The 26,390-nt window shown below is 43.0% G+C and overlaps 1 protein-coding gene across 2 annotated transcripts in view; it reads right to left on the bottom strand.

The window, feature by feature from the left end:
* The window catches only part of INTS9 (integrator complex subunit 9), a 110,868-nt gene that overhangs the window by 742 nt on the left and 83,736 nt on the right, over positions 1–26,390 (bottom strand). For both annotated transcript variants that reach the window (XM_079139946.1, XM_079139947.1), the window contains 6 exons: positions 23,641–23,701; positions 11,992–12,163; positions 8,302–8,426; positions 6,426–6,593; positions 2,855–2,953; positions 1,562–1,702 (listed from right to left, as the gene is read on the bottom strand). In XM_079139946.1, coding sequence (XP_078996072.1) covers positions 1,562–1,702; positions 2,855–2,953; positions 6,426–6,593; positions 8,302–8,426; positions 11,992–12,163; positions 23,641–23,701 — 766 coding nt within the window. The remainder of the gene's footprint in view (positions 1–1,561; positions 1,703–2,854; positions 2,954–6,425; positions 6,594–8,301; positions 8,427–11,991; positions 12,164–23,640; positions 23,702–26,390) is intronic.

Below are 26,390 nucleotides of genomic sequence, written 5' to 3'. Positions count from 1 at the left end.
GGCTGACTGCAAAGGAAGGAGGGTCTAAAAATGACACTTCCTAGACCTGACTGAACTCCAGGAAGTGGCATTTTTACATTCCTCAGTACAACTCTATTAACAAGGGTGACATGGCAACAGAATCATATACTTTACAAAAGACCCCAACATGCAAAATCTCATGAAAACATCACGATTTCCACAGCCCATTTAGGTTTTTGTAAGTGACTAGAGCAGATCCAGGCCCCCGTGTTTCCGAGTCTGGGATGCCAGACTATCCTGGGCCTCAGCACCTGCCCCTGGTAAAGAGGCTGCAACGTAAGTCTCAGCTGTTGTGAGCTCCCAGAAAATGCTCTTCATCACGGCATGATACCACTGACCTTGGGATTTGGCAAATCCCTTTCAAGGGGGAAGGAGATAAGGCAGCAGGACAATTCTCTCTCCAGCTGTCTCTAATGCTAAATATGGAATTTTCTTACAAATCAAGTATAAATTAGAAAAAGAAGTGAAAAGACAGATGTGCCTGGAAGGGACACGAAACAGGTGAAGAGCACCTCTCAGGGAGCCTGTCCTGTGCACTGAGCTCCGGCCTACGCTTGGACAGGTACCGAGATTTCTCCTGCAATGAAGAGAGGAGTCAGACGGGCAGTGGGGAACTCAGCAGGGACCAGGGTCTGTTTGTGGATCAGCCAGACAGGGAAAGCAAGTCATTTCCAAGTGCTTCAAAAAGAAGTCAGACTTGAGGCCCAGGGACCAGAAACCCTGTAATGTCACATGGAAGGTGGGACCAATATGATCATCTATGGACACGTGAGAGGGCTGGTTCAGGAACATCAAAAACTGAACACAGAAAACCAAACCTGCTCCAGAGGAAGCCTTTACTTTTTAAGGCTGGAAAAGTTGGCAACAGATATTTAGTTTCGACTAAAGTTGGTTCTTAATGGTTCAGCAGGAGAACCTTCCTTCCAGGAATCACTCACTGCAGTTAACACAGTTCTCTTAAGAAGCGGGCACAGCACCGTCTTGAAGCAGTCCCCCTTCCTAGCAAGCACTCTATAAATTTTAATGCTAACAGTGATTGCTGAAGTCCTGTGACTGAAGCTAAAATTTTAGGACTTAGCATCGTTGATCTCCTCCCCTGACACACCAAATCCTCACATTCGCATAGAGACCTGATCTGCGTGGATACCCAGTGGTCCTCCTGTGGAGAAGTGTGGCTCCAGCAGGTATAGACCCTTCTGTACCCTGGCCTTTCCTAGATTGCACCACTTGTCACACCTGTTTTTGAAGATGGGCTTTTTCTCAGTCTAGTGCCCGTGCCAAATGGGCTTTGGAGAGGCATTCTGCTAGCTCCCTAGGACTGGACGGAAGGACAGGACTGGCGGTGAGAAGCAACTCGGAGCTACCTGGAGAAGGCAGGCATTCTCTTGGCTCAGCTCTGTAAACCCTTTGCTGGTTCTGTCCCATGACCTGTCCCTGCACCAGGCTGACATTAGACGACAGCAGCTCTTGGACAGTGGAGACTCAGTGGAAATAGAGCAACAGACAGCAGGCCCCCACATTCAGCCTGGCATTTGCTCACCTTCTCCAGCGTCTGCACAAACTGCTCTACGGGGATGGAGCCGCTCAGCAGAGGCTTCAGCACCTGGCAGTCTGGAACGTCCTCACTCACCCGCTGCTTTCTCTTTTTGCCGCTGGTGGGCTGGGCAGGCCTGGGAGGGGGCTAGGGCAGGAAAGGAAGCACAGGGCTCACTGAGCTCCTCCTCCTAAGTCATCTGTTTTTTTCTGTCCTGCAGAAGCCTCTCCTCTGATACAGAGGTAGAGGGGCACCTTTGACCTGGAGTTACCAGTGGTGTGAAAACTAGCTGGCACCCGAGTCCAGGCTGTCAGCTGGGGCTCCATTCGAGCTAATGCAAAACCATCCACATGGGATCAACAGCTTGTGTGCCCTTTAACAAAATTTTAAATTTCTCATCAATTCAATAGTTGCTGAGTAAATTCCTCATGACACATTGTTGGCAGGGACAGTGGCTAAGGACACTGGCTGGAGGATCTGATGTAGCTTTGTCACCTTGCAGTAGAAACTTTTGTTCAAGAATCTGAAGGTCAGATAAACTGCCTATAAAATGAGAATTTTAAGGGGATTTGGGGAATATGAATAAAGAGAATGTGTGTTAAGGACACAGGTCAGTCACTAACATTTTAAGTGGCAACTATCAGCCCATGATACAGGGGCACAAAGGTAACAGTTCAAGGTGGAAAGGAATTCTAAAGAGACAAGTGCTGCCAACCTGTGCCAGGCCTGGGCCTTCAGTTTGAAGGGAGTGCCTGCACCTGCTACTTTTCAGTCTTCCTTCAGCACCCACTCGGCCATGCAGTGGGCAGCGCTCAACCAACACTCATCTGAGGAATGGACAGAAGTTTTGGAGTGATGCTGATACTTCCAGAGCTGTGGCTGCCACTTAGGACAATGTGTGGCTTCATCGTCAGTAAAACAGTCTCTCATCTCTCTGAGGCATGTGGTCAGAGAAGTAAGTAGCAAAGAATTAAAAAAAAAAAAATTTTTATGTATGTGTGTGTGTGTGTATAAAATTTTTTTTAGTTGTTGATGAACTTTATTTATTTATATGCAGTGCTGAGAATTGAACCCAGTGCCTCACACATGCTAGGCAAGTGCTCTACCACTGAGCCACAACCCTAGCCCACAAAGAATTTTTAATAAGTGCCTTCTTTGCTTCAAATATGCATTAAGTAGCTTGGTCTCCAGTTTCTGCTGCTATGGGAAATGTTATCTAGGGAGCTCACTCAGATGCTGGGATCTTCCTGAAGAGAGGGTCTAGCTCCCCCTACCTAGCTCCCCACCTGCCCGAGGTACCTGAAGCACGTGCTTGTTATCTTTAGTGTGCAGCACAGCTGAGACGGTTGCCAAGGAGATGCCAGGCTTGATTTCCATGGGCACCAGGGAGTCTGCGAGCTGAAAGCAAATGTGGAGTTTCAGGTGGGCTCCCTGAGTGGGAGGGTAGAGGGTGCTGAGTTGAGGTTTCCAAAGTCTGGAGTGAGGAGGCCACAGGGTTTTGGCCCCACCATCCTGGTAGAGAGTTATCCAAGAGGCTCTGTGTATACTCTTGCTCTGCTCAGCCTGGTGGAAAGGGTACCAAATCACCCAGGAGGCTGAACCCCTAACGATGACCATTTTCTTTTTTGAATTCTTATTTACATCGCTGCAGTCTAAAATGACCAAATAACTTTTGAGGAAGAAAGAAGGTAAAAATTATTGCAAATTTAAAACGTTAGCTCCAGAAATATCAGGACATCTTATTTTCTCAAAGGAGGCTGCCCTCGAATGAATCACACATTCCAATTTAAACATGACTATGAAGTTTCCCTCATTAATGTCCATTTCAAAAGCAAAACAAATCTCTGTAACAAGTTGGGTTGAGAATTTTTCTATTATTCAAAGAAATACAATTTAAATGAGACATCATGTGGGGTGTGGTTGTGCATGCCTACAATCCCTGACTATTCAGGAGGCTGAGGCAGAAGGGTGGCAAGTTTGTAAGTTCAAGGCCAGCCCCCACAATTTAGTAAGACCCTGTCTTGGGGAGGGGGAAAAGGGGTTAGGGATGCAGCTCACATGTAAAGGCCCTGGGTTCAATCCCCAGCACCAGGGAGGGGGGTGACATAAAAATGTCCTTGTGTAACTAGAAGAGACCCGATACTGGCAGGGAAGCATTAAAGAGCACTGTCCCCAACCCTCTTGGGGAGTATGAATGGTCTCACTCTGTCTAAAGGACCAGCTGGCAATACATGATCTGGAGCTGTAAACATGCTCATAAACTTTGACCTAGAAATTCTAATTCCAGAAAAATTTCCTAAGGAAATATATATGGACAAAGATTTATGCAAAAGGCTTTTCCTGAAAATGTTGTTTATAATATAGAAAACCCCGAAATGATAAATACCCACTAGTAAATGAACAGTTAAATATAGTATGATACAAGTATGACAGATCACCATGTAGCCATTAAAACTGAAGCTTTGGGAATGACCTTAATGACATACTTAGGGTCAGGTGAAAAAGCCTCTGAGGCATGGCGCCACCACACACTCAACCCTTAACACGAAGATCGAGCAGATAGCCAACAGCGGTCATCCTAAGTCGTCGGGGCTTGTTTTTATGTCCTTGTTCTTATAATGTTAACATATCATGGGTTTGCATTATTTTTAAATGAAATGATCATATTTTTAAATGTCTTATTTTAAATTTATAATATGTTAAGTGTCAATAGCTATTTATCCTCACAATCAAAGCTCCTAGGGGTCCTAAGTTTTAAGGAGTCTTGAGACCAAAAAGTTTGAGGCCTGCTGGCCTAGCTAGAGTGTTAAAATCTAAATATAGGCCTTCAATCCCAGGCACTGTCAGATACCAGACAAAAATAATCCAATGTGCCCAGGCCAGTGTCTTTCATTTTATCATGATGAGAAAAATATAGTGAAAACTAAAATAATAAAAATACATTAAATCACCATAAAATTAGAAGTGGAAATGGTTAGCTCAACTTTTACATTAAAAACAAACCTAAAACTTGGCCTTTTTGGAGTGGGGAACCTGCTTTCAAGTCTCCCCCAGTCATAAAAAACAATGTATTATCAGTGGCAAATTACTTAAGAAGAATCCAATGTAGATGATATTAACCTATCGGATTGGGCAACTAGGAATCTAAACCAAATAAAAAGCCTTGACCTTAAAGTTCCAGTTGAGGTGCTCAGGAGGACAGCTGTGGAGGCTGCCCTGCAGGGGGATGGACTTGGTATCCAGAGAGCTGGGGTGGGGGGCACTCACCAGACACTGAACTAGTCACCCTGGCACCTCCCTCATGAATGAGCTATGATTAGAAACTGCTTAGCCAGTTAGAGAGGAGGTGCTTAGTCAAGACTAGTCTGAGTTGAATTCCCAAGTTCCAAATAAAAAAATATTTTTCCTTTAAAAAGAATCAGACTACAAATATTTGACCTTCAATGTAGTCAGCTTGAGCAGCTGTACGTCATACACACACACACACACACACGTCTTTCCAGAATTTGATAGTTTAACATGTCTTTGACTTCTCCCTTTAAAAATCTTTATACCAAGTATAAGAAAAATGATCTCATTGCTTTGAAATTAAAATTTGGTTTGTGCCATTTCACCAAACTTGATTACTTCACATTGATCACTAGAAATAAGTACAAATAACTCTTGTTGAAAAATTGTTTTCAGCAGTCAAATTCCTCTTACAAGGACAAAGATTCACCAAGTGTGACAGCATGTGCAGTAGAGTGCTGTGGGCCCAGCTACATGTCAGGAGGCCCACTGCAGGCCAGGGGCCCTGTCCTCACCTGTCGGCCCTCCAGCCGGACTCCCTGCAGCTGCCTACACACACACTGCTGGAGCACCGGCCTGGGACGATGCCCTCCCAAGGAACTGCAGCGGACAACAGTGGCAATTAAATGTGAGGATTATCCGCTTATTCTTAATAAAAAACAAATGGCTCACATTTAAAAACTAGTTTTGTGCTACTGAATCAGTTTTATCTAAATTAATTATTAAAACTGGCTTGGTTCTTTTTTATCTATTGTTCTTAATTAAGAAAACAACTCTGGTTAATTCTGGAAAGGATTCAATGTACTAGGACTGGATCCACAGCAGCCTAGTCAGGGCCATGGGGAAAAAAAAACCTTTTAGGATCTTGATATCATCCAAGATCAGATACTGTTTCTGAAACTCAAAACTCAAAAAGAATTTTGGCCCCACTGGTTTTAACAATAAGTTTCCCTATTTCTCTTTAATATCTGTTAAAAACACGTTCAAGTTGTCCTAAGAGGCAAAAGGAAGCCAGAAGCAGCCTCCAACCATGCTCCCGGCTGTCACCTCGGGAGGGGCCATTAGCCTGCACTGCTTTCCTCTCGGATGAGTCACTTAAGCACAACATACTCATGTACAACATGCCTTTTGTTTTTTCCCTGTTAAAGCAGAAGTAAGATTTCAAAGAACTGCATCTGCAGACATTGACAGAGTGGAACCTTTACATTATACTACAATGGATACAAATAATAAGTTTACACCTCTTCTTTTTGGGTCTTATCTCCTCCATCTCTGAGTGCAGTGAAACTTGTCCCTGACTCAATGTGATCCAGAAACAATGGAAAACCAACTGTAAGGTAGTTAAGGATAGAGCAGGCACCAGCATTTCCTTTCCCCAGGGCTGACCCCTGACTAGGCCTGCTGGCACCAACGAGAGGCCCTGATAATCCCACCTCTCTTCCCAGTTGCTGAGGAGGCTTTGTTATTTTCTTTGGTTTGTTCACATTTGACATAAACCCAAAAGACAGCCACCTCTGGGACAATTCTTTCAGAGGCTCAAGTGAGAAACCTGAATTTAACCATGAGAAAAAGAACAGTTCACCTCTGGCATGATTTCGATCTTCTCATATCGACGTTTGAAGGGCAGGGCGAGAACGTCGGCCCGACGGTAGGACATGGCTGGGGGCTGGCAGTCGATCATGAGGTCCATCCTGTGTGACTGGGCTGGGGGCGGCTGGGTGTACTGCTCAGGGCAGACCACATGCAGGGGCTGAGGACCAACAGAGCAGGGTCAAGGGAGAAGGCAGAGGAGGCCATGAACAGAGCAACCCACTCAGAGGCCCATTCCTTGCCCAGCTTTCCAGATGCTCAGGCCTGCTGCTTTCAGGCCACAGAATTTCATCTTCTCAAACCCAACTAACTGGCAGGAGGAGATGAGAGTTGTGTGGGGAAAGCAGAACCACCATTTCAGAGAAAGCTGAGCTGCCAGCTGTGCCCAGGGGTGAAGGACTGATGCCTCAGTTTGCATTATTTTCCACTATGTTTAAGTAATTTTCATGGTGACATCCATGTGTCTACTGCCAACTGGTTACTAAGCTCATTGAGGTCATGTTCTTCCTCCCACACGTCAGCTCCTAACAAGCTCTTTTCATGCTGGTTCGGTTCTGGGTTTGGAGTTTCTTATGCTACCTGCAGGTCAGAAGTTATTAGGCAGTAGACACTGCGAAGGTCACGTGCTCAACTGTATAGGACAATGAATCAAGATGAGACTATTAAAAAAAAGTCTCGTTATCTTGAGAGAAAAACATAAACCAATGTTTATTCTGGACAAATAACACAACTGTAAACAAATGGTGGCAACCCACAGGTCGCTGTGTTGTCCCTGCTTCCTCTCAAGAGTTTGGACTAAGCCACAAGTCCTTGAAGAATAAGAATTTCCAAAAGGCTGAACTGGCTTGGACTTAGCACAGCACTTTTTCTTTTGAGCAAATACTTCGTCAAACTGCCCTTTGCTTTTCCTCCTGACCAGAAGGTAACTTGGTCTCAAAGCTCTCTGACTCCACAATCATAGCCTAAGGACTTCTTCCAGGGTTGTTTCTTCTGAACTAGAGGTCAGCTGGTCTGTCCTACAGGGTCTCCCCTGGCAATTCCCATCAGGCGCCCCACTCCCAACTGCCAAAAGACTTACTGTCACGGTGCACTGACTTTGCTTCTTTGCTCCCCCTACTCCCAACTACCTCTTCCCTTTCTCTAGGACAGAAAATGCAGAACAAAAACAAACAAAACAACAAAACCCACACAAAACCAAACCAACACTGTATGGTAACGTGTAACAAGGGTCCAATATACATTTCAATTAAACTGCTTAAATAAGTATATTTCTATTTTTAAAATTTATTTTAAACTTACTGAAAATACTTCTAGAATGACTTTTGAAAGGTGGCAACAATTAGCTTTTTTTGGTTTTTGTTTTTGTTTTCCCTCTTCCTGTGGCGCTGGGGATCAAACCCAGGGCCTCATACATACTAAGCGAGCACTTTACTGCTCACTTGCAACCCGGCCTTTTACATTTTATTTTGAGACAGGGTCTTGTTAAATTATCCAGGTTGGTCTTGAACTTTCCTTCCTCCTGCTCAGCCTCCTGAGTAGCTGGGATTACAGGTATGTGCCACTGTGCGTAGCCTAACAATTTGCTTTTAAGTGGATATAACTGATCTTTATCAAAAGTAATTTGTTCATGCTTTCTTTCCCTTCTACTTTTGAGTTCTTGAGAGTGGAAACTTCTTTTAGAGTGTAAAGATCATTACTCTTAAGTTTGAAGGCTAACCAGCAAAAGTCCCAGCACTCTGTAGACATTTGAGAACCAAAGCAGTCGGGTCCACATGCAGGAAGATGTGCCTCCCCTCACGCCATGGATGTGCAAGCTACACAGAGGTGACACAGCCTTGTGAAGAAGCTGGCACAATTTTCTTTGTTACCTGCACTTCTTTAAGCAGCTTTGACACCTGGATGAAATTTAGTCGTGTATCAATGGGGCAGTATATGCATTTCATGGCCAAGGGCTGGTAAGGAGCCAGTGCTTCCAGGTATGAGAAGTCTGGTTCTAAGGACAGTACAAAAAGGAAATAAAAAATTGTATTGTGCATTATGATTACACAAGCTAGGGGATTCACTGCTGTCCTGTGTCAGTCCCGTACCTTCCCTTGCCCTTCTCCCTCCACCCTACCCTGGTCCCTTTTCTTTACTGGTCTCACTTCTACTTTCATGAAGTCCCTTTTCTTTCTTTCTTTCTCTCTAGCTTCTGCATATGAGATAAAGCATATGACCCTTGACTTTCTGAGTCTGGCTCATCTCCCTTAGCATGATGTTCTGCAGATCCATCCATTTTCCTGCAAATGACATAATTTTATTCTTTATGGTCTCCACTGTGTATACACACGTTTTCTTTATTCATTTACCTGTTGATGGACATCTAAGTTGGTTCTGTAGCTTGGCTATTATAAACTCTGCTGCTGTAAACATGGATATGCACATATTGCCACAATATGATGACTTTAATTCCTCAGAATAATTACCAAGGAGTGGTACAGCTGGGTCATACTGAGGAACCTCCGGACTGATTTCCACAGTGGTTCTACAAATTCACAATCCTACCAAAGAGTGTGTAAGTGTACCCTCATAAAGGAGATAAGAGGAGCTGCCAAGCAAGGTGGAGGTGGGTGTGGTCCAGGCCAAGCAGAAGGCCAGTGTGAAAGAGTGAGTAAGTAAGAGCAGGTTATGGGAGGGAAATGAATTCGAGATAAGTGAAGGGAGAGGCTGGGAGGAACTATGTGGGATGGACTTGGAAGTGGAGGATGGGAGTGGCCTCAAGGTTTTCAACGCAGAGAGGTAGATGAGATTTTAAATGAGGGAATAAGAAAATGGGAGGTAAGAGAAAATTCTTCACAATGCCAACTAAATGTAAATGTAAAAGAAATGATTAAAAAAATAATTTGGCAACCAGTGCAGTAATAATTTATTTAGATCAGGAGCTTCAATAAATGTTAAAATACTCATAAAAATTTGAGGGAGAAAGGATATATTACATATTCTCTGTTTCCTTTTTAAGATTGTGATTAAACACAAAGAGAAAAACAGTCAACGTCACAGTAAAGCGGCCTGGTTGAGACCACATAACCACATCACATCAGGTGCTCAGTGTGAGCACCAAGGGGCAAGATAAATCACCACCACGGCCACCTGCCAACAGAACACACCCAAGAGCAAATGAACAGACCCTGTGCCCATGTCGACAAATGCTTCTGCTGACTGCCACACTTCTGCCAGGAAGCTTGGTCCTTCCAACTGTGAGCCACTCTTGTCGTATCACTCAGTTTCTTTCTTGGGGGCCAGTGCAGCCTGCATGGCAAGGACTGCTCACTCCACTCCAGCAAGCTGCCCACCTAGAGCCGACAGAACCAGCTCACTCCTCATGTGGTAAGTGACAGTCTGACTCCCAGTGAGTTCACTGCTTCTCACGGAGCATGGGCTCGTGCTCTGGCACTAATGTCTTCAGGACATTAGATTACCACCTCCTGTGGGACAGATCTCCCAAAGAATTCCCAGAACCCGCCAAATGAGGTAAGCACAGGCCATCCAGGAGCAAAGACTCCTTTCCACAGGTGCAGCAGTCATAATGCAAGTGAAAAGGTGGCTTCTCACACTCACAGATTTCAGAAAAGACCCTACAGCTCGAGAAGTCCAACAAACCAGTTTAAACCTTATGCTCTTTACCAAAAGCAGCCATGATCATCGGGCCTTTCATTTGGTTGGCTAAAAGAAATAGTTTATATGGAGTTAGTACTTCTCCCTGTGCCTGAGTAAATACCAACTGCTGTTATGTCCTTCATAACTCATCAAAAGGAGCAGGAGAGACCAACTTTAGTCCTCCCACACATGCATTCCCTGGACAACCTCAGCAAAAGCTGGCAGTGGCCAAGTTCCAGATATTGTGAACCTATGTCTTGTGGCTGGACTTCCCCTGTCTTGGGTCCAAAGGTGGTCTGAGAAAGAGAAGAGCTGCTCCTGAAGTCTGGAGGCTTTCCAGGTGCTCTCTGCTTAGTGTGGGTGTTAACAGGAGCAAGCCTAGTACCCACAGCTGGACCACAGTGTCCTGCTGGACATAAACAACCTTAAAGAACACCAACATCAGATAAGGCCACTAAACAAGGCTTCCAAAATCATGGCCAGATACGAAAGAATACCCTCCCAACCACGATACAAGCAAACATCACCCTATCCTTGTTCTATGCCTCTTGTCTTCGAGATGAAAATCACTAAGGTGCCCAACTGCAGATCTCCTGATTGGGTCCTAACAGCACCTAATGCAGAGTGAGCTCAACATCAGTGGACCTGAAATCACCTAGCCCCAGCCCAGATCCTACAAGTAGTTCTTTTTAACCACACTAACCCCTGTGGTGTGTTCTACCTCTCTGCAATAAGGCCAGAACTTTGTTTGAGTACAGCCATGTTCCTGGTGGCCTCTGGCTGGGGCCACTGGTAATCCTCACAAACAGAGGTTGATACTTCTAAGGCTTCTTGGGTAAGCAGACTCTCTACCCCCAAACTGGAGTCTTAAAAGTAATCAGAAAACCACAAGGTGGGAAAGGCGACGGCTACTTTGTCAAGAGCTGTGGCATCCAGGCACTGTGCCCAGGGCTTGCCTACAGCACTCCCTGATTACCCCCAGAGGCCCACGGCAGTGGTTACCAGCAATCCCATTTCCAGAGAAGAAAGCGAGGTTTGGGAGGTGGCTCAGCTGAGGTTACAACAAGAGGGGTCAGATATTAGGTAAAAGTTGTTTTACTTTTTATAAAAAGTTTTTTACTTTGTAAGATTCCAAAACCCAAGGATGTTTGAAGACCTTACATGTCAAACTGACGCTGTATTAGTGATTAAGCCAAGCCCCTACTCATCCTCACTAAAGAAGTTATCTTCCCTGAAGGTTGTGTCTCTGGAACAAGTATAAGCCAGAGTAAAGGACGGTTGAAGGAGAAAGATCTTTCCCAATAAACAATTCCAGAAGGGTCAAGGAAGACTGTTTCTAGAATTGCTGCAATTCTTGAAAGGCCTTACAAAATCCTATCAAAAGGCATTCAGGCCGGGTGGTGGTGGTGCATGCCTGTAGTCCCAGGGGCTTGGGAGGCTAAGACGAGAGGATCTTGAGTTCAAAGCCAGGCTCAGCAACAGCGAGGTGCTAAGCAACTCAGTGAGACCCTGTCTCCAAAAAAATGAAAAATAGGGCTGGGAATATGGCTAAGTGAGTGCCCCTACACCCAATCTCTGGAACCAAAAAGAAAAAAAAGCAGCTCAGAATTCTGTCTCAGGGAAAAATCTTAAAAGAGCAGACATGCAAACTGTTCAAGAGCTGGGGATGTCCTCAATGTACAGCACTTTACTACAATGTACAAGGTGTTGGGCTTGATCCCCAGCACAGAAAATTGTGTTCAATATAGTTACCTAACAGCACATGTCACTTTACTCTTACTCCTTTGCTTGTGGTTACTAATTCTTTGGTACATAATATTCATATTTATGCCTTATAGTCAAGTCCTTCCACAGGTCTCTACTTCGCAGGAACATCCACTAATGGCCCCAGGACAAAGGGTAAGGTGTTGTTTAAAATTTACCTGTAAATATGACAGTGTTGAGACTAGATTTTCCCCAGAGCTCCATGAAGTGGACCACGTCTCCAAACCGGAGGGAGGGGTGCCCAGTGAACACCACACAAGGCTGTCTGAAGTCGTTGCTAAAGTCTCCATGGATGCTGGGGTAGTGCTTCAGCTTGTTGGTCTGAATGAGCTAGAATACACACAAAAAACGTAGAAAGAACTGTTAGCCTGTATGGGTTGAATGGAGACCAAAGCATGGGAAAAGGTGTAGAAATGACTTAAAATACAAACAAATGCTGGGCTAAGGAGGCTAAGGTAGGAGGATCGTGAGTTCAAGGCCAGCCTCAGCAACTTAGTGAGGCCCACAACTTGATAAGGCCCTGTCTCAAAAGAAAAAAATTTAAAATGGGCTGGGGATGTGGCTCAGTGGTTACGTGTACTGTGGATTAGAAAGGCCAAAATCTAGAATACCAGACGTTGGCAAGGATGTGAGGCAATGAAAAGGCTCATTCACCGCTGACAGGACGCAAACTGCTATAGCCACTTTGGAACAGAGTTTGGCACTTCTTTTTTTTTTTTTTTTTTTTTTAAATAAAAGTAAACATACACCTACCATAGGATCCATGAAGAGTAGAACACAGAATTTTAGGGCAGTGAAACTATTCTGTATGATTGTAGATACATGTCATTATATATTTGTCCCAATCCAGAGCATGTGTATCAAGAGTGGACGCTAACAGACTGGGTGATACAGGTGCCAATGGGAGTTCATCAGCTGTAACAAATGCTCCACTCTGGTGTGGGGTGTTGACAGCAGGGGAGGGCAGGGAATACATGGAAACCCTGTGTCCTTTCTGATCGATTTGCGGTAAGCTGGAAACCGCTCTAAAAAATAAGATTTACAACAATAGATCCAGATGCTCCTCAACTTACAATGGGGAGACATCCTGATAAACTCATCTTAAGTTGAATATACCGCATGCGGAGGTGTTCAACACATCCAGGGTACCAGGGCTCACGGCTTAGCGACACCAGGCACTGCTGCCTTGGCTGTGTCCCCTTGCAGTCATGGGGCTGACGGAGCTGTGTGCAGCATCTCAAGTGAGAATTGTACTGCATATTACAAGCTCAGGGAAAGAGGCAAACTCAAAGTGTGGTTCTACCCAATGCACACTGCTTTTGTACCCCCATTATAAAGTCAAAAGTTTTCCGTAAGTCGGGGACCATCTGCACAAAGGGATGTCATTAAAATTAGTCAAAGATCAAAAGTTCTTACCTACAATATGATTTTCAGAACAGAGGGGAAAGCCAGATCCTTTTGGTAATGTGAACATACTTGAAATTTTTAATCAGGTTGTTATGGCCTGAGTTTGTCTCTTTCTTTATAGCTTCCATAATCTAGGCATGGCCCAGAGTCCTCAATGTCAGTTCCTAATTTGAAATACAAGTAACTTTCCCAACATGTGTGACTCACCAAGTTCGAGTGACAATAAAACAACCCTCCCACAAGAAACTCTCCATAGAGAATCTCCCCACTGAGAGTTTAAACTGGGCTGAGTTGTTGAAGCCACTTAATACGAAGACTGAAGTGACTTTCAGAAATTTGGGAGTCGCAGGGCTACAGTAAGAAGCCAGTCACACGCAGCCTTAAGCTTGTCTCTAAAGTGTCTTGAACCAAGAGTCTCCCTGGCAGCAAAATGCTTGAGGTTACTCTCTCAACACAGGCCCATTGCAAGGCGACATCTCGTGCAGTTACAACCACAGATGGTTTCTTGTGACAAAGCTCAGAGATGCCTCCTGTGCCTAAACCTGACCCTGCCCTCCCACTCTAGCATCAAAAGGTCAGATGGCAAACATGCAGACTCCACAGATCTTTCATATCAACTAGGCCAAAGGAAGTGTTTCCTGAGCTGCTCTTCACTAGGTAAAGAAATGGTCTGTGACATGACTTAATTCAGTGTCACCCATATCCATGAGAGGGGAACCCAATAACAACTTCAAGTCCAAATGAAGTCACCCCTACGAGTGAGGATGTGGTCAGACTGGGACACTCTCCAACCAGAAACCAGACTCTCTTTACTTTGAAGATTTACTCTCTTATCAGAGAGATCTGGTTTTATTAGGAAGACTGCAATACAACCCTGAGATATTAACCAGCTGTCACTTGCTTGGATGGAGTAAGAAGATAGGCTGGGAGGTGTGGTGGTGTGCTCACACCTGTAGTCCCAGCTACTCAGGAGGCTGAGGCAGGAGGATTACAAATTAAAAGCCAGCCTCAGAGAAAGTGAGGGGCTAAGCAACTCAGTGAGACCCTGTCTCTAAATAAAATCCAAAATAGGACTGGGGGTGTGGCTCAGTGGTTGAGTGTCCCTGAATTCAATCCCTGATACCAGCTCCCCTGCCAAAAAAAAGATTAGTACAGATGGAAAATACTGAATTCCCACTTTCCTTGTAAGTTTTATACAAATAAAACAAACATTCTTTTTATAACTTCCATGGCCAAAATCATTATTTGTCCCATTAAATGGATGAGTAGCTGTCAAAGGACTAAGTGTATGGAATCCTGATGAAGAGGACTCTAAGAACAGTATCAGGTCTTTGCATGCTTACGTCACACCTACATTACAGGTAATACAGGCATTAACTGGATATCTACTAGTCAAGGCACAGAAACTATGATAAATTCACTATATTTTGCAAATTGGATTCACCTTCCACTTCACTTTACATTTCATCAGTGCAAACAAAGCCACAGGGCAGGTATTCTGTACAGTAATTTGTTGTCATGCTAAGGGCAGGACCATATGTTCTCATGGGCACTGGGGTCGACTCCCTCATTCCCCAGTGACAAGTGCACCTCAGGAACCCTGAGGTGCAGGTATGATCTATTCACATTCTTAACAGTAAAAGGCACAGGGTTTCCCATGACCGAGGTGCAGGTCAAAATGTAACACTGAGAAAACAAGTTTTAAAGAAAGCCTAACTGCTTTAGGGGAGAAGAAAAGAGACGCCAATGGCAAAATCCACAACAAAATGTGTTTTGCCACAATTGATTTTCTAATATTCTATTTCTAGTCTTTCACTGTGGTAATAACAGAGTTTATAAAAACCTTGGCGGGAGGTTTCAAGATGGTGGACTAGAGGGTGGCTGCATTTCATGTTGCTCCAGGACTCAGGATTCAAAAGAGGAGAAATTGAGAGACTTGGGACCAACTCAGAGCAGCTGGGTGAGTCTCTCCCGTTGGGGAGGCGTCCCAGATGGGGCGGTAGTCCCGGAACGCAGGGAACTTTGTGAAGTAGAGCTGCCGGCGAGACACCCCTCTCTCCGCTGGAGCAGTGAACTCGGACAACTGGGAGCGTCGTAGAGGAGGCCGCTCAGCACAGCGCTGGGACTCGGAGCAACCACTGGGGCTCCGGGCGGCGGCCCAGAGGAGGGGCTGCGAGGAGAGCTGTTTGGACTCAGAGCAACCACTTCTGAACACCGGGGCCTGCATGGAGGAGGAGGAAGAGGAGGAGCAGTGCGGTGAGGCGCTTGGACTTGGAGCGACTGCGCCAGAGCTACAGGCGGTTGCCAGAGGAGGAGCTGCTCGGCGAGCTGTTTGGACTCGGAGCGACCATTCCTGAACATCAGGGCCTGCCCGCAGGAGGAGGACGAGAAGCGTGGCTGCTTGGATTCGGAGTGACTATACCAGAGCTATGGGCGGTTGCCGGAGGAGGAGCTGCGTGGCGAGCTGTTTGGACTCAAAGCGACCTTTCCTGAACATCGGGGCCTGCCTGGAGGAGGAGGAGCGTGGCGGGTCGCTTGGACTCGCAGTGACTGCGTTGGAGCTCCAGGCGGCTGCTCAGAGGAGGAGGCGAGTGATGAGTTGTTTGGACTTAAAGCAACCGCTCCTGAACACCGGGGGGCTGCCTGGAGGAGGAGCGCGGTGGGTCGCTTGGTCTCCAGTGGCCGCACCAGAGCTTCGGGCGGCTGCCCGGAAGAGGCGTGCAGCGGGACACATGGACTCAGAGTGACTCACAGTGATCGCTCCTGAATACCCGGGGGGCTACATGGAGGAGGAGGAGGAATGGGGCGGGTCACTTGGACTTGGAGTGACTGCCCAGGGCTACGGGCGGTTGGCGGGAAGAGGAGGCTCGCAGTGAGTTGCTTGGACTCCTGGTGACCACACCGGAACACCGGGCGGCTGTCTGGAAGAAGAGGCGTGTGGCAGGTCTCTGGGACTCGGAACGACTGTAAGGGGCTCCAGGTGGCTGCTCAGAGGAGGGGCCGCATAGCCAGGCGATTAGGTGCAGAGCAGGGTCCCAGGACCTAGGAGTCTTCTCGGTGGAAGAGCCGCACAGAGACACGCTTCGGGGTGGAGCAAAGGTTCCAGGACTACGGGCAGATTCTCTGAGTAGAGGCAGCCTAAGGAGACTCATCTGCAAAGGGTAAGACTCCCAGGCCCAGGAGGTAGGGCCAGGCCCCTGGGAATGTTGCAGAGGAAGGCAGACCAGCCCAGGCAGAAGTTGTAGATTGAGGGGAACCTCTAGGAGGGGAACCAACCAGCGAGACCTCCCCACCAGGTGAGTCTTCCCTGCCGGGTGAGGTTTTCCCACAAGGACGGTAAAACCAGAGACACAGGCCCAAACAGGCCTTGCCTCAGCCTGCAGCCTAGTTACCCTTTGGATGACCATTGGTCAACAAGTGGAGGCACCTCTGCCCACTAGCAGGGAATATACCCCACCTGAAGGCCACCACCCCTAGAGAGGCAGCTTCCTTGTGGAGCACCGCACTATCAACTTCCTCCAAGACTTCAGCCTACTGAAGGCTAAGAGGGGATATACCAGAAATCTTCAGGGACATTATAAGTCAACAGAGGAAATCTGCAATATCTCAGCGGTCCACTGATACCTGAACAACATGAGAAAACAAGGGAAGAATATGCCCCAAACAAATCTAGATGTTACATCAATAAAACCCAATGACAGCACGGCAGAAGAAATGACAGAAAAGGAGTTCAGGATGTACATAATTAAAATGATCAGGGAAGCAAATGATGAGATGAAAGAGCAAATGCAGGCACTGAATGATTGCACCAATCGACAGTTAAAAGAGCAAATACAGGAAGCAAAAGAACATTTCAATAAAGAGTTAGAGATATTGAAAAAAAAAACCAAACAAATCCTTGAAATGAAGGAAACAATGAACCAAATTAAGAACTCCATAGAAAGCATATCCAATAGGATAGAACACCTGGAAGACAGAACCTCAGACATTGAAGACAAAATGTTTAACCTTGAAAACAAAGTTGAACAAACAGAGAAGATGGTAAGAAATCATGAACAGAATCTACAAGAACTATGGGATATCATGAAAAGGCCAAATTTAAGAATTATTGGGATTGAGGAAGGCTTAGAGAAACAAACCAAAGGAATGAACAATCTATTCAACGAAATATCAGAAAATTTCCCAAATCTGAAGAATGAAATGGAAAATCAAGTTCAAGAGGCTTATAGGACTCCAAATACACAAAATTACAATAGACCCACACCAAGGCACATTATAATGAAAATACCTAACACACAAAATAAAGACAGAATTTTAAAGGCTGTGAGAGAAAAGAACCAAATTACATTCAGGGGGAAACCAATACAGATATCAGCAGATTTTTCAATCCAGACCCTAAAAGCTAGAAGGGCCTGGAACAACATTTTTCAAGCTCTGAAAGAAAATGGATGCCAACCAAGAATCTTATACCCAGCAAAACTTACCTTCAAATTTGACGATGAAATAAAATCCTTTCATGATAAACAAAAGCTAAAAGAATTTACAAAAAGAAAGCCAGCATTACAGAACATTCTCAGCAAAATATTCCATGAGGAAGAGATGAAAAACAAAGAAGCAAATCAGCAAAGGGAGGAATTATCCTAAAGGATTTGTCAAATAAAGGAGGAACCAAGTCGTATCAAATAAATAAATAAATAAACAAATAAAATTTAAAAAATGAACCAAATGACCGGGAAACCAAATCATATCTCAATAATAACCCTGAATGTTAATGGCCTGAATTGATCAATCAAAAGACACAGACTGGCAGATTGGATTAAAAAGAAAGATCCAACAATATGTTGCGCCTGCAAGAGACTCATCTCATAGAAAAAGATACTCATAGACTAAAGGTGAAAGGATGGGGAAAAACATACCATGCACATGGACTCAGCAAAAAAGCTGGAGTATCCATCCTCATTTCAGATAGTGTGGACTTCAAGCCAAAGTTAGTCAGAAGGGATAAAGAAGGACATTTATACTGCTTAAGGGAAGCATAAATCACCAAGACATAACAATCATAAATATCTATGCCCCAAATGGTGGCTCATCCATGTATGTCAAACAAATCCTTCTCAATTTCAGAAACCAAATAGACCATAACACAATAATACTAGGTGATTTTAACACACCTCTCTCACTACTGGACAGATCCTCCAAACAAAAATTGAACAAAGAAACCATAGATCTCAATAACACAATCAATAATTTAGACTTAATGGACATTTATAGAATATACCATCCAACCAAGAGCGAATACACTTTCTTCTCAGCAGCACATGGATCCTTCTCTAAAATAGACTATATTCTATGTCACAAAGCTAATGTTAGCAAATACAAGAAGATAGAGACACTACCTTGTATTCTATCAGATCATAATGGATTGAAGTTAGAAATAAATGAAAGAGTAAAACACAGAAACTATTCCAACATCTGGAGATTAAACAATATGCTATTATATGATGAATGGATAACAGAAGATATTAGAAAGGAAATTAAAAAATTCTTAGAGGTAAATGAGAACAAAGAAACATCATATCAAAATCTCTGGGACACTATGAAAGCAGTACTTAGAGGAAAATTTATTTCATGGAGCGCATTTAATAAAAGAAGTAAAACTCAACAAATAAACGACCTAACACTACAGCTCAAAGCCCTAGAAAAAGAAGAACAGACCAGAAGTAGAAAAGTAGTAGAAGACAGGAAATAGTTAAACTCAGAGCTGAAATCAATGAAATTGAAACAAAAGAAACAATACAAAAAATTGACAAAATAAATACTTGGTTCTTCAAAAAAATAAACAAAATTGATAAACCTTATCCACACTAACAAAGAGAAGACGAGAGAAAACCCAAATCACTAAAATTCGGAATGAACAAGGAAATATCATAACAGACACGATTGAAATACAAAACATAATTAGAAACTATTTTGAAAATCTATACTCCAACAAAATAGAAAATTTCGAAGACATCAACAGGTTTCTAGAGACATATGAATTGCCTAAACTGAACGAGGAGGACATAAACAATTTAAATAGACCAATTTCAAGTAATGAAATAGAAGAGGTCATAAAAAGCCTACCAACAAAGGAAAGTCTGGGACCAGATGGGTTCTCAGCCGAGTTCTACAAAACCTTTAAAGAAGAGCTCATTCCAATACTTCTCAAAGTATTCCATGAAATAGAAGAGGAGGGAACCCTCCCAAACTCATTCTATGAGGCCAATATCACAGTGATACCTAAACCAGACAGAGACACATCGAGGAAAGAAAATTTCAGACCAATATCCTTAATGAACATCGACGCAAAAATTCTCAACAAAATTTTAGCAAATCGCATACAAAAACATATTAAAAAGATAGTGCACCATGATCCAATAGGTTTCATCCCAGGGATGCAAGGTTGGTTCAACATCAGGAAATCAATAAATGTAATTCACCATATCAATAGACTTAAAGTCAAGAATCACATGATTATTTCAATCGATGCAGAAAAAGCATTTGATAAAATACAGCATCCCTTCATGCTCAAAACACCAGAAAAAATAGGGATAGTGGGATCATTTCTTAACATTGTAAAGGCCATCTATGCTAAGCCCATGGCTAATATCATTCTAAATGGTGAAAAACTGAAAGCATTCCCCCTAAAAACTGGAACAAGGCAGGGATGCCCTCTTTCACCACTTCTATTCGATATCGTCCTTGAAACTCTAGCCAGAGCAATTAGACAGACCAAAGAAATTAAAGGGATACGAATAGGAAAAGAAGAACTCAAACTATCCCTATCTGCTGATGATATGATTATATACTTAGAGGAACCAGGAAATTCCACCAGAAAACTCTTAGAACTCATAAGTGAATTCAGTAAAGTGGCGGGATATAAGATCAATGCACATAAATCTAATGCATTTTTATACATAAGTGATGAATCTTTAGAAAGAATAATCAGGAAAAGTACCCCATTCACAATAGCCTCGAAAAAAATAAAATACTTGGGAATCAATCTCACAAAAGAGGTGAAAGACCTCTACAAGGAGAACTACAGTACACTAAAGAAAGAAATTAAAGAAAACCTTAGAAGATGGAAAGATCTCCCATGTTCTTGGATAGGAAGAATTAATATTGTCAAAATGGCCATACTACCTAAAGTGCTATACAGATTCAGTGCAATTCCAATTAAAATCTCAATGACGTACCTCACAGAAATAGAGCAAGCAATTATGAAATTCATCTGGAAGAATAAGAAACCCAGAATAGCTAAAGCAATCCTTAGCAGGAAGAGTGAAATGGGGTATTGCAATACCAGATCTTCAACTCTACTACAAAGCAATAGTAACAAAAACGGCATGGTATTGGCACCAAAATAGACAGGTAGATCAATGGTACAGAATAGAGGACATGGACAAAAACCCAAATAAATACAATTTTCTCATACTAGACAAAGGTGCCAAAAATATGCAATGGAGAAAAGATAGCCTCTTCAACAAATGGTGCTGGGAGAATTGGAAATCCATATGCAACATAATGAAACTAAACCCATATCTCTCACCATGCACGAAACTAAACTCAAAATGGATTAAGGACCTTGGAATCAGACCAGAGACCCTGCATCTTATAGAAGAAAAAGTAGGTCCAGATCTTCAACATGTCGGCTTAGGACCAGACTTCTTCAACAGGACTCCCATAGCACAAGAAATAAAAGCAAGAATCAATAACTGGGATAGATTCAAACTAAAAAGCTTTCTCTCAGCAAAGGAAACTATCAGCAATGCGAAGAAAGAGCCTACAGAGTGGGAGAAAATCTTTGCCAATCATACTTCAGATAGAGCACTAATCTCCAGAATCTATAAACAACTCAAAAAACTCTACACCAAGAATGCAAATAACCCAATCGACAAATGGGCTAAGGAAATGAACAGACACTTCACAGAAGAAGTTCTATAAGCAATCAACAAACATATGGAAAAATGTTTAACATCTCTAGTAAGAAGAGAAATGCAAATCAAAACCACCCTAAGATTCCATCTCACCCCAATTAGAATGGCGATTATCAAGAATACAAGCAACAACAGGTGTTGGCGAGGATGTGGGGAAAAAGGTACACTCATACATTGCTGGTGGGGCTGCAAATTAGTGCAGCCACTCTGGAAAGCAGTGTGGAGATTCCTTACAAAACTTGGAAGGAACCACCATTTGACCCAGCTATCCCACTCCTTGGCCTATACCCAAAGGACTTAAAATCAGCATACTACAGGGATACAGCCACATCAATGTTCATAGCTGCTCAATTCACAATAGCCAGATTGTGGAACCAACCTAGATGTCCTTCAATTGATGAATGGATAAAGAAACTGTGGTATATATATACAATGGAATATTACTCAGCCATAAAGAATGATAAAATTATGGCATTTGCAGGCAAATGGATGAAACTGGAGAATATCATGCTAAGTGAGATAAGCCAATCTCAAAAAATCAAAGGTTGAATGATATCGCTAATAAGTGGATGAGGACACATAAAGGGGGGAGGGAAGGGTTAGTGTTAGGGTTAGAGTTAGGGTTAGGGAGGGGGGCAAGAATGGAGGAAGGAAGGACTGTATAGAGGGAAAAGAAGGGTGGGAGGGGTGGGGGGAAGGGAAAAAATAACAGAATGAATCAAACACCATTACCCTATGTAAATTCATGATTACATAAATGGTATGCCTTTACGCCATGTACAAACAGAGAAGCAACATGTATCCCATTTGTTTACAATAAAAAAAAAAAAAAAAAAAAAAACCTTGGCTGCTGTAGTGTTACAGTATGAGGACTGAAAAATAACTTAAAGATCTTCCACTTGGCAGCCGGGTTCATAAAAGACCAATCTTACAGTAGGAAAATAGCAGTTCAACCAAATCAGCAGGTTTGTGGCAATTTACTCTGTGTCAAATGGCGAACTGAAAAGCAAAACAACTAACTCCCTTAAATACATACACACAAGCATACATTTTTGTGTCTGTCTATTCACACTGAAAATGTAACCGATTCAACTCAACATCATGGGATTAATTCTAGCCTTCTTTCTATATTTTTAATACCAAACCTTGCTGATTTTTTAAAACAAATTGAACACATATATGACCCCATACGCACATCTGGAAATTAAGCATTAACCGGCTTACTGAAAAATCCCTGTCTCCTCTAGTCACTACTATCCCACCCCACCTCCAGGATAACAACTAGCTTGGCTTCTAAATTAAAATTTGTCCTGATTTTGAACTTTTATATAAATAAAACCACACCCTATCTACCATTTTATGTCTGGTTTCTTTTACTCACGTCATGTTTGTGAAGTTCAGCTACTCTCTTACGTGTAACTGGAATTGATTCATTCTGACTATGTACAGTATTCCACTGTGTGAACACACCACAAAATCCATTTTCTTGATGGGCATCTGGGTATATACCAGTACTACTACCAAGAACTCTATGAAGATTTCTTTGTGTATCTTTCAGTAATATACCTATGTAACTTCTGTTCGGTATATACTTCAGGAACAACATTTCTAAGGCATAGAGTATATATGTAGCATATACTGCTAAATAGTTTTCTGAAGTGGTTGTACCAATTTAAACATCCTTTTAATTAAAATATAACAAAAAATTGGAAGTAACTCCATTATCCAGCAGGAGAAATGTTAAATTTATTTAGTGTGTTTGTGATATACTATAGAATATTATACAGGACAGAAAAACATCTAGGATATACCATTTGGTGAAAGAAAATTGGGTATTCAGCTAAATAAAAACACTCATTAGTTCTGTGAGGGAGGGGAATCTTTCTATTTTTTAAAGTGAATGTCATTTTCATCACTAAAATTTACACAAGATGGCCTTAAATGGAAAGATCATTTTGACAATGAATCTGTTACCAAAAAAGTTTAGCAGTAGATATTAGAATAAAATTCCTTTCACAGACAACAGACAGTGAACTGTATAAACAGGGTAGTAATATGATAAGTTAATAAGAGGAAACACAAATGAATTTTAAGAGTAATTCACTGTCATCTCGCTTGGGAAGTAAAAGGATGTATCAATTCACATAAGGATACTTTATATATATATATATATATATATATATGTGTGTGTGTGTGTGTGTGTGTGTGTGTATTTTTAGTTGTGGATGAATCTTTATTTTTACTTATTTATATGCAGTGCTGAGGATCAAACCCAGTGCCTCACACATGCTAGGCAAGTACTCTACCACTGAGCCACAACCTCAGCCACAAGGATATTTTTTTCCTAATGATCCACTATCCCCCATTCACTTTGAGTCATCTACAATTCTTTCTTATCCTGACCTAAGAATTCTGTTTTCTTACCTCTGCATGAGGAAAAGGTGGTTCTGGGAGATACACCTTACTCTGTTTGTTATGACAAAGCCTTTTAAAAAGAGGAAAAAAGATCAATGTTAGCAAGTGCACACTGTGGTATTTGTTGCCACCTAGTGGCAGTAGCACAAACATTAAGTACCAGTTTTAAGATTTTGTAACAGAGAATTTCTCTCTGAATAAATAAAAGCCAGTGCCTACAGAGCATTTAGGACACGTCTCATTTGACCATGTATATTGTTAAGCCTTTAAAATTCCTGAATAAATTATTAAAATACATAACTTGGCTTTGGAATAATTTTAGATTTACAGCAAAGTTAAGATAGCAGAGTTCCTGTGTCCCCAGTAGTTAACATCTTATATATTGGTGGCACATTCATCAAACTAAGGAATTAATATTGATATGTTACAACTTACTAATAAAAAATAATGAACTCCAGACTTTATTTAGATTTCACCAGTTTTTCAACTCTCATCCTTTGTCTGTTCCAGGATCCAGTCCAAGATACTATACTGCATTTAGCTGCAATCCATTCTGAGAAGAAAGTCACTCACCTTTTTCTAAGAAATGGTGGTTTTACACATGCACTATTTCATTAATAGCAGCACTACTAACTCTATGTGGAGGTGATCTTAGTCTGGAAACACTGGATGCTTCAAGTAATCTGTTAATTCTAGTCAGATATGACTTTAAAACAGAGATGTCTGAAGAAAGGAAATGTGGCAAAAAGTTACAACCAACAAATTAATGGGTGTGTTGAGAAGGTCTGACATTTAAAAACTGGGAATCATATATATGATGTATGTTTGTTAGACCCCGTCTCTAAGAATGCTGGCAAAGCAGTCTGAAAGCAATGATTCAGGACTTCAGGGCTTGGATTTTGTTACTAACTTCATATGAAATCCCTGATTTTTCCTAATATTAGCTTTCTTTAACCTTGATTTGAAAAAGATCGCTTTATTTTTTAAAATTTTTGGGAAGAGGACAAAATACAGAAGGAATGAAATTTTTGAGGGTTACCTTTTAATATCTAAATAGACACTAGTTATATTTCAAAGTCAGGGAGACAAATGTAAGTGTTCGAAAGTTAGATTGTTGCAAAGGATATTATGTAACAATTAGGAGAGGTTAGCAATGGAGAAGAGGTTACAATCTGACTGGAGATTGTGAAGCCCACCTACGAAAGTATTTGTGGGTAGTTCTGCTAACAGACTCCCTACGCTGTCATGCCTATCATCGCATAGGCCCAACAGGGACCCCCATACCCCTTCTCAGAGAGAGGCTGAAGGAGCCAATCAGTTTGCTGCTTCTGGGGGTATCTGCTGGCGTTCAAAAGGAGATCTGTAAATAGTGGGTTATCAGAAAAACCAAGAAAAAACAAGGCTAACTGGGAGTCTGAGAGACCCTCCTGCTTCCTGACAGTCAGACCTCAGGTCCCGAAAGCTTTTGAGGGCCTTGCTTGTTCAGTAAAAACTCAGCAAGGTCTTTGGGAACCATCCCCTCCCATTTCCACCCCTTGTGAAAACAAAACAACCAAGGAGGCGAATGTGCCCTTCCCTGGGAGCTGGGCTGACACTGTGACAGCAAGGAGCTGGGCTTCTGCAAGTGCCAAGCAGGGTCAGAAGAAGTCAGAACAGAACCCTGAGACAGAGAACCATAGGGCGTAGGAGCCAGGGGGGCTGGGAGCAGACTCAGGTGAGCAGCTGGGCCTGCGGCTGTGCCCAGAGTAACTCTCAGCAACAGAGGTAAGGAGGCACAGCTCTTGGAGTGGGTGGTGGGAGGCCTGTGCGGGTGAGGCCCCTGCTGCCTCCATAGCAATCACTTGATAAACTAATGCTGCTGTGGCGCTCACATCTGTCCATTTAAGTAACTGGGAACCTTATTCTGGGAGAAAGAGCACTTCACAGCTGGGTTACATAACAGAACAACACAAGTGCGTGGTAAACATGTTTCGAAATAGGACAGTGGTTCTCAACCTCCAGGTCCTGGTTGAGCTTTTCAAAATCCCAGCATCTTGCTGTTCTAAAACCAATTAAATTGGGTACACTGATTCTAGTTTCCCACAGGATTCCAAAGTGCAGCCCATGTTGAGAAATGCTGGCTTTCAGAGGTGGAGGGCAGGGAACTGGGGTCCAGGGAACTTTCAGAGTTAAGTTGGGACAGCGGCTCACCCTGAGTAAGGTTTATACAAGGAAAATATTTTTCTCAATTCTTGTGGGGTTTTTTCCCCTTGGTAAAAACATGTTTGTGTGAACCACACGGAGGGAAGAATATATGTGCCGACTTTCTGTTCTCTCCTTTTCTGTTCCTCTTCCCTCTTTCCCCTAATATCTTCATGGCTTAGAGTTCCGTCTTTTACTCGCTGCTCTCTGAATCCTACTCCTCTGCCTAGGCAGTCCCATTCATTCTTGTGGCTTCAACAACCCCAAGACAGACGACAGTCTAACCTGTGACTCCAGCCTGGCTTCTCAGACCTCTGGATTGGTGAAACTTCACATTTGTACATCCTTCAGGTGCCACAAATGCTTCAAGGGCAAAACCAAAATAACCATTCTTGCTGCATGAAACTGCCCTTCCTTTCTGCCCACCCTGTTTTGTTAGGGTCACACCATCGACCACACTAGAAACTGAGGTCTTAATCCTGGTTGCTGCCTTTACTAGATCAAGTACTCAGGAAGTCCTGCCAGTTGTATTTCCTGATCCCTCTTGAGGTGATGTCTCTCCTGTGTTCCTACAGGAC

The sequence above is a fragment of the Sciurus vulgaris genome (assembly GCF_902686455.1).
Source record: "Sciurus vulgaris genome assembly, chromosome: 5".
In the NCBI taxonomy this organism is placed as follows: Eukaryota; Metazoa; Chordata; class Mammalia; order Rodentia; family Sciuridae; genus Sciurus; species Sciurus vulgaris.
Note: the sequence above shows the minus strand (reverse complement) of the source record. Positions and strands in the feature narration are given on the sequence as shown.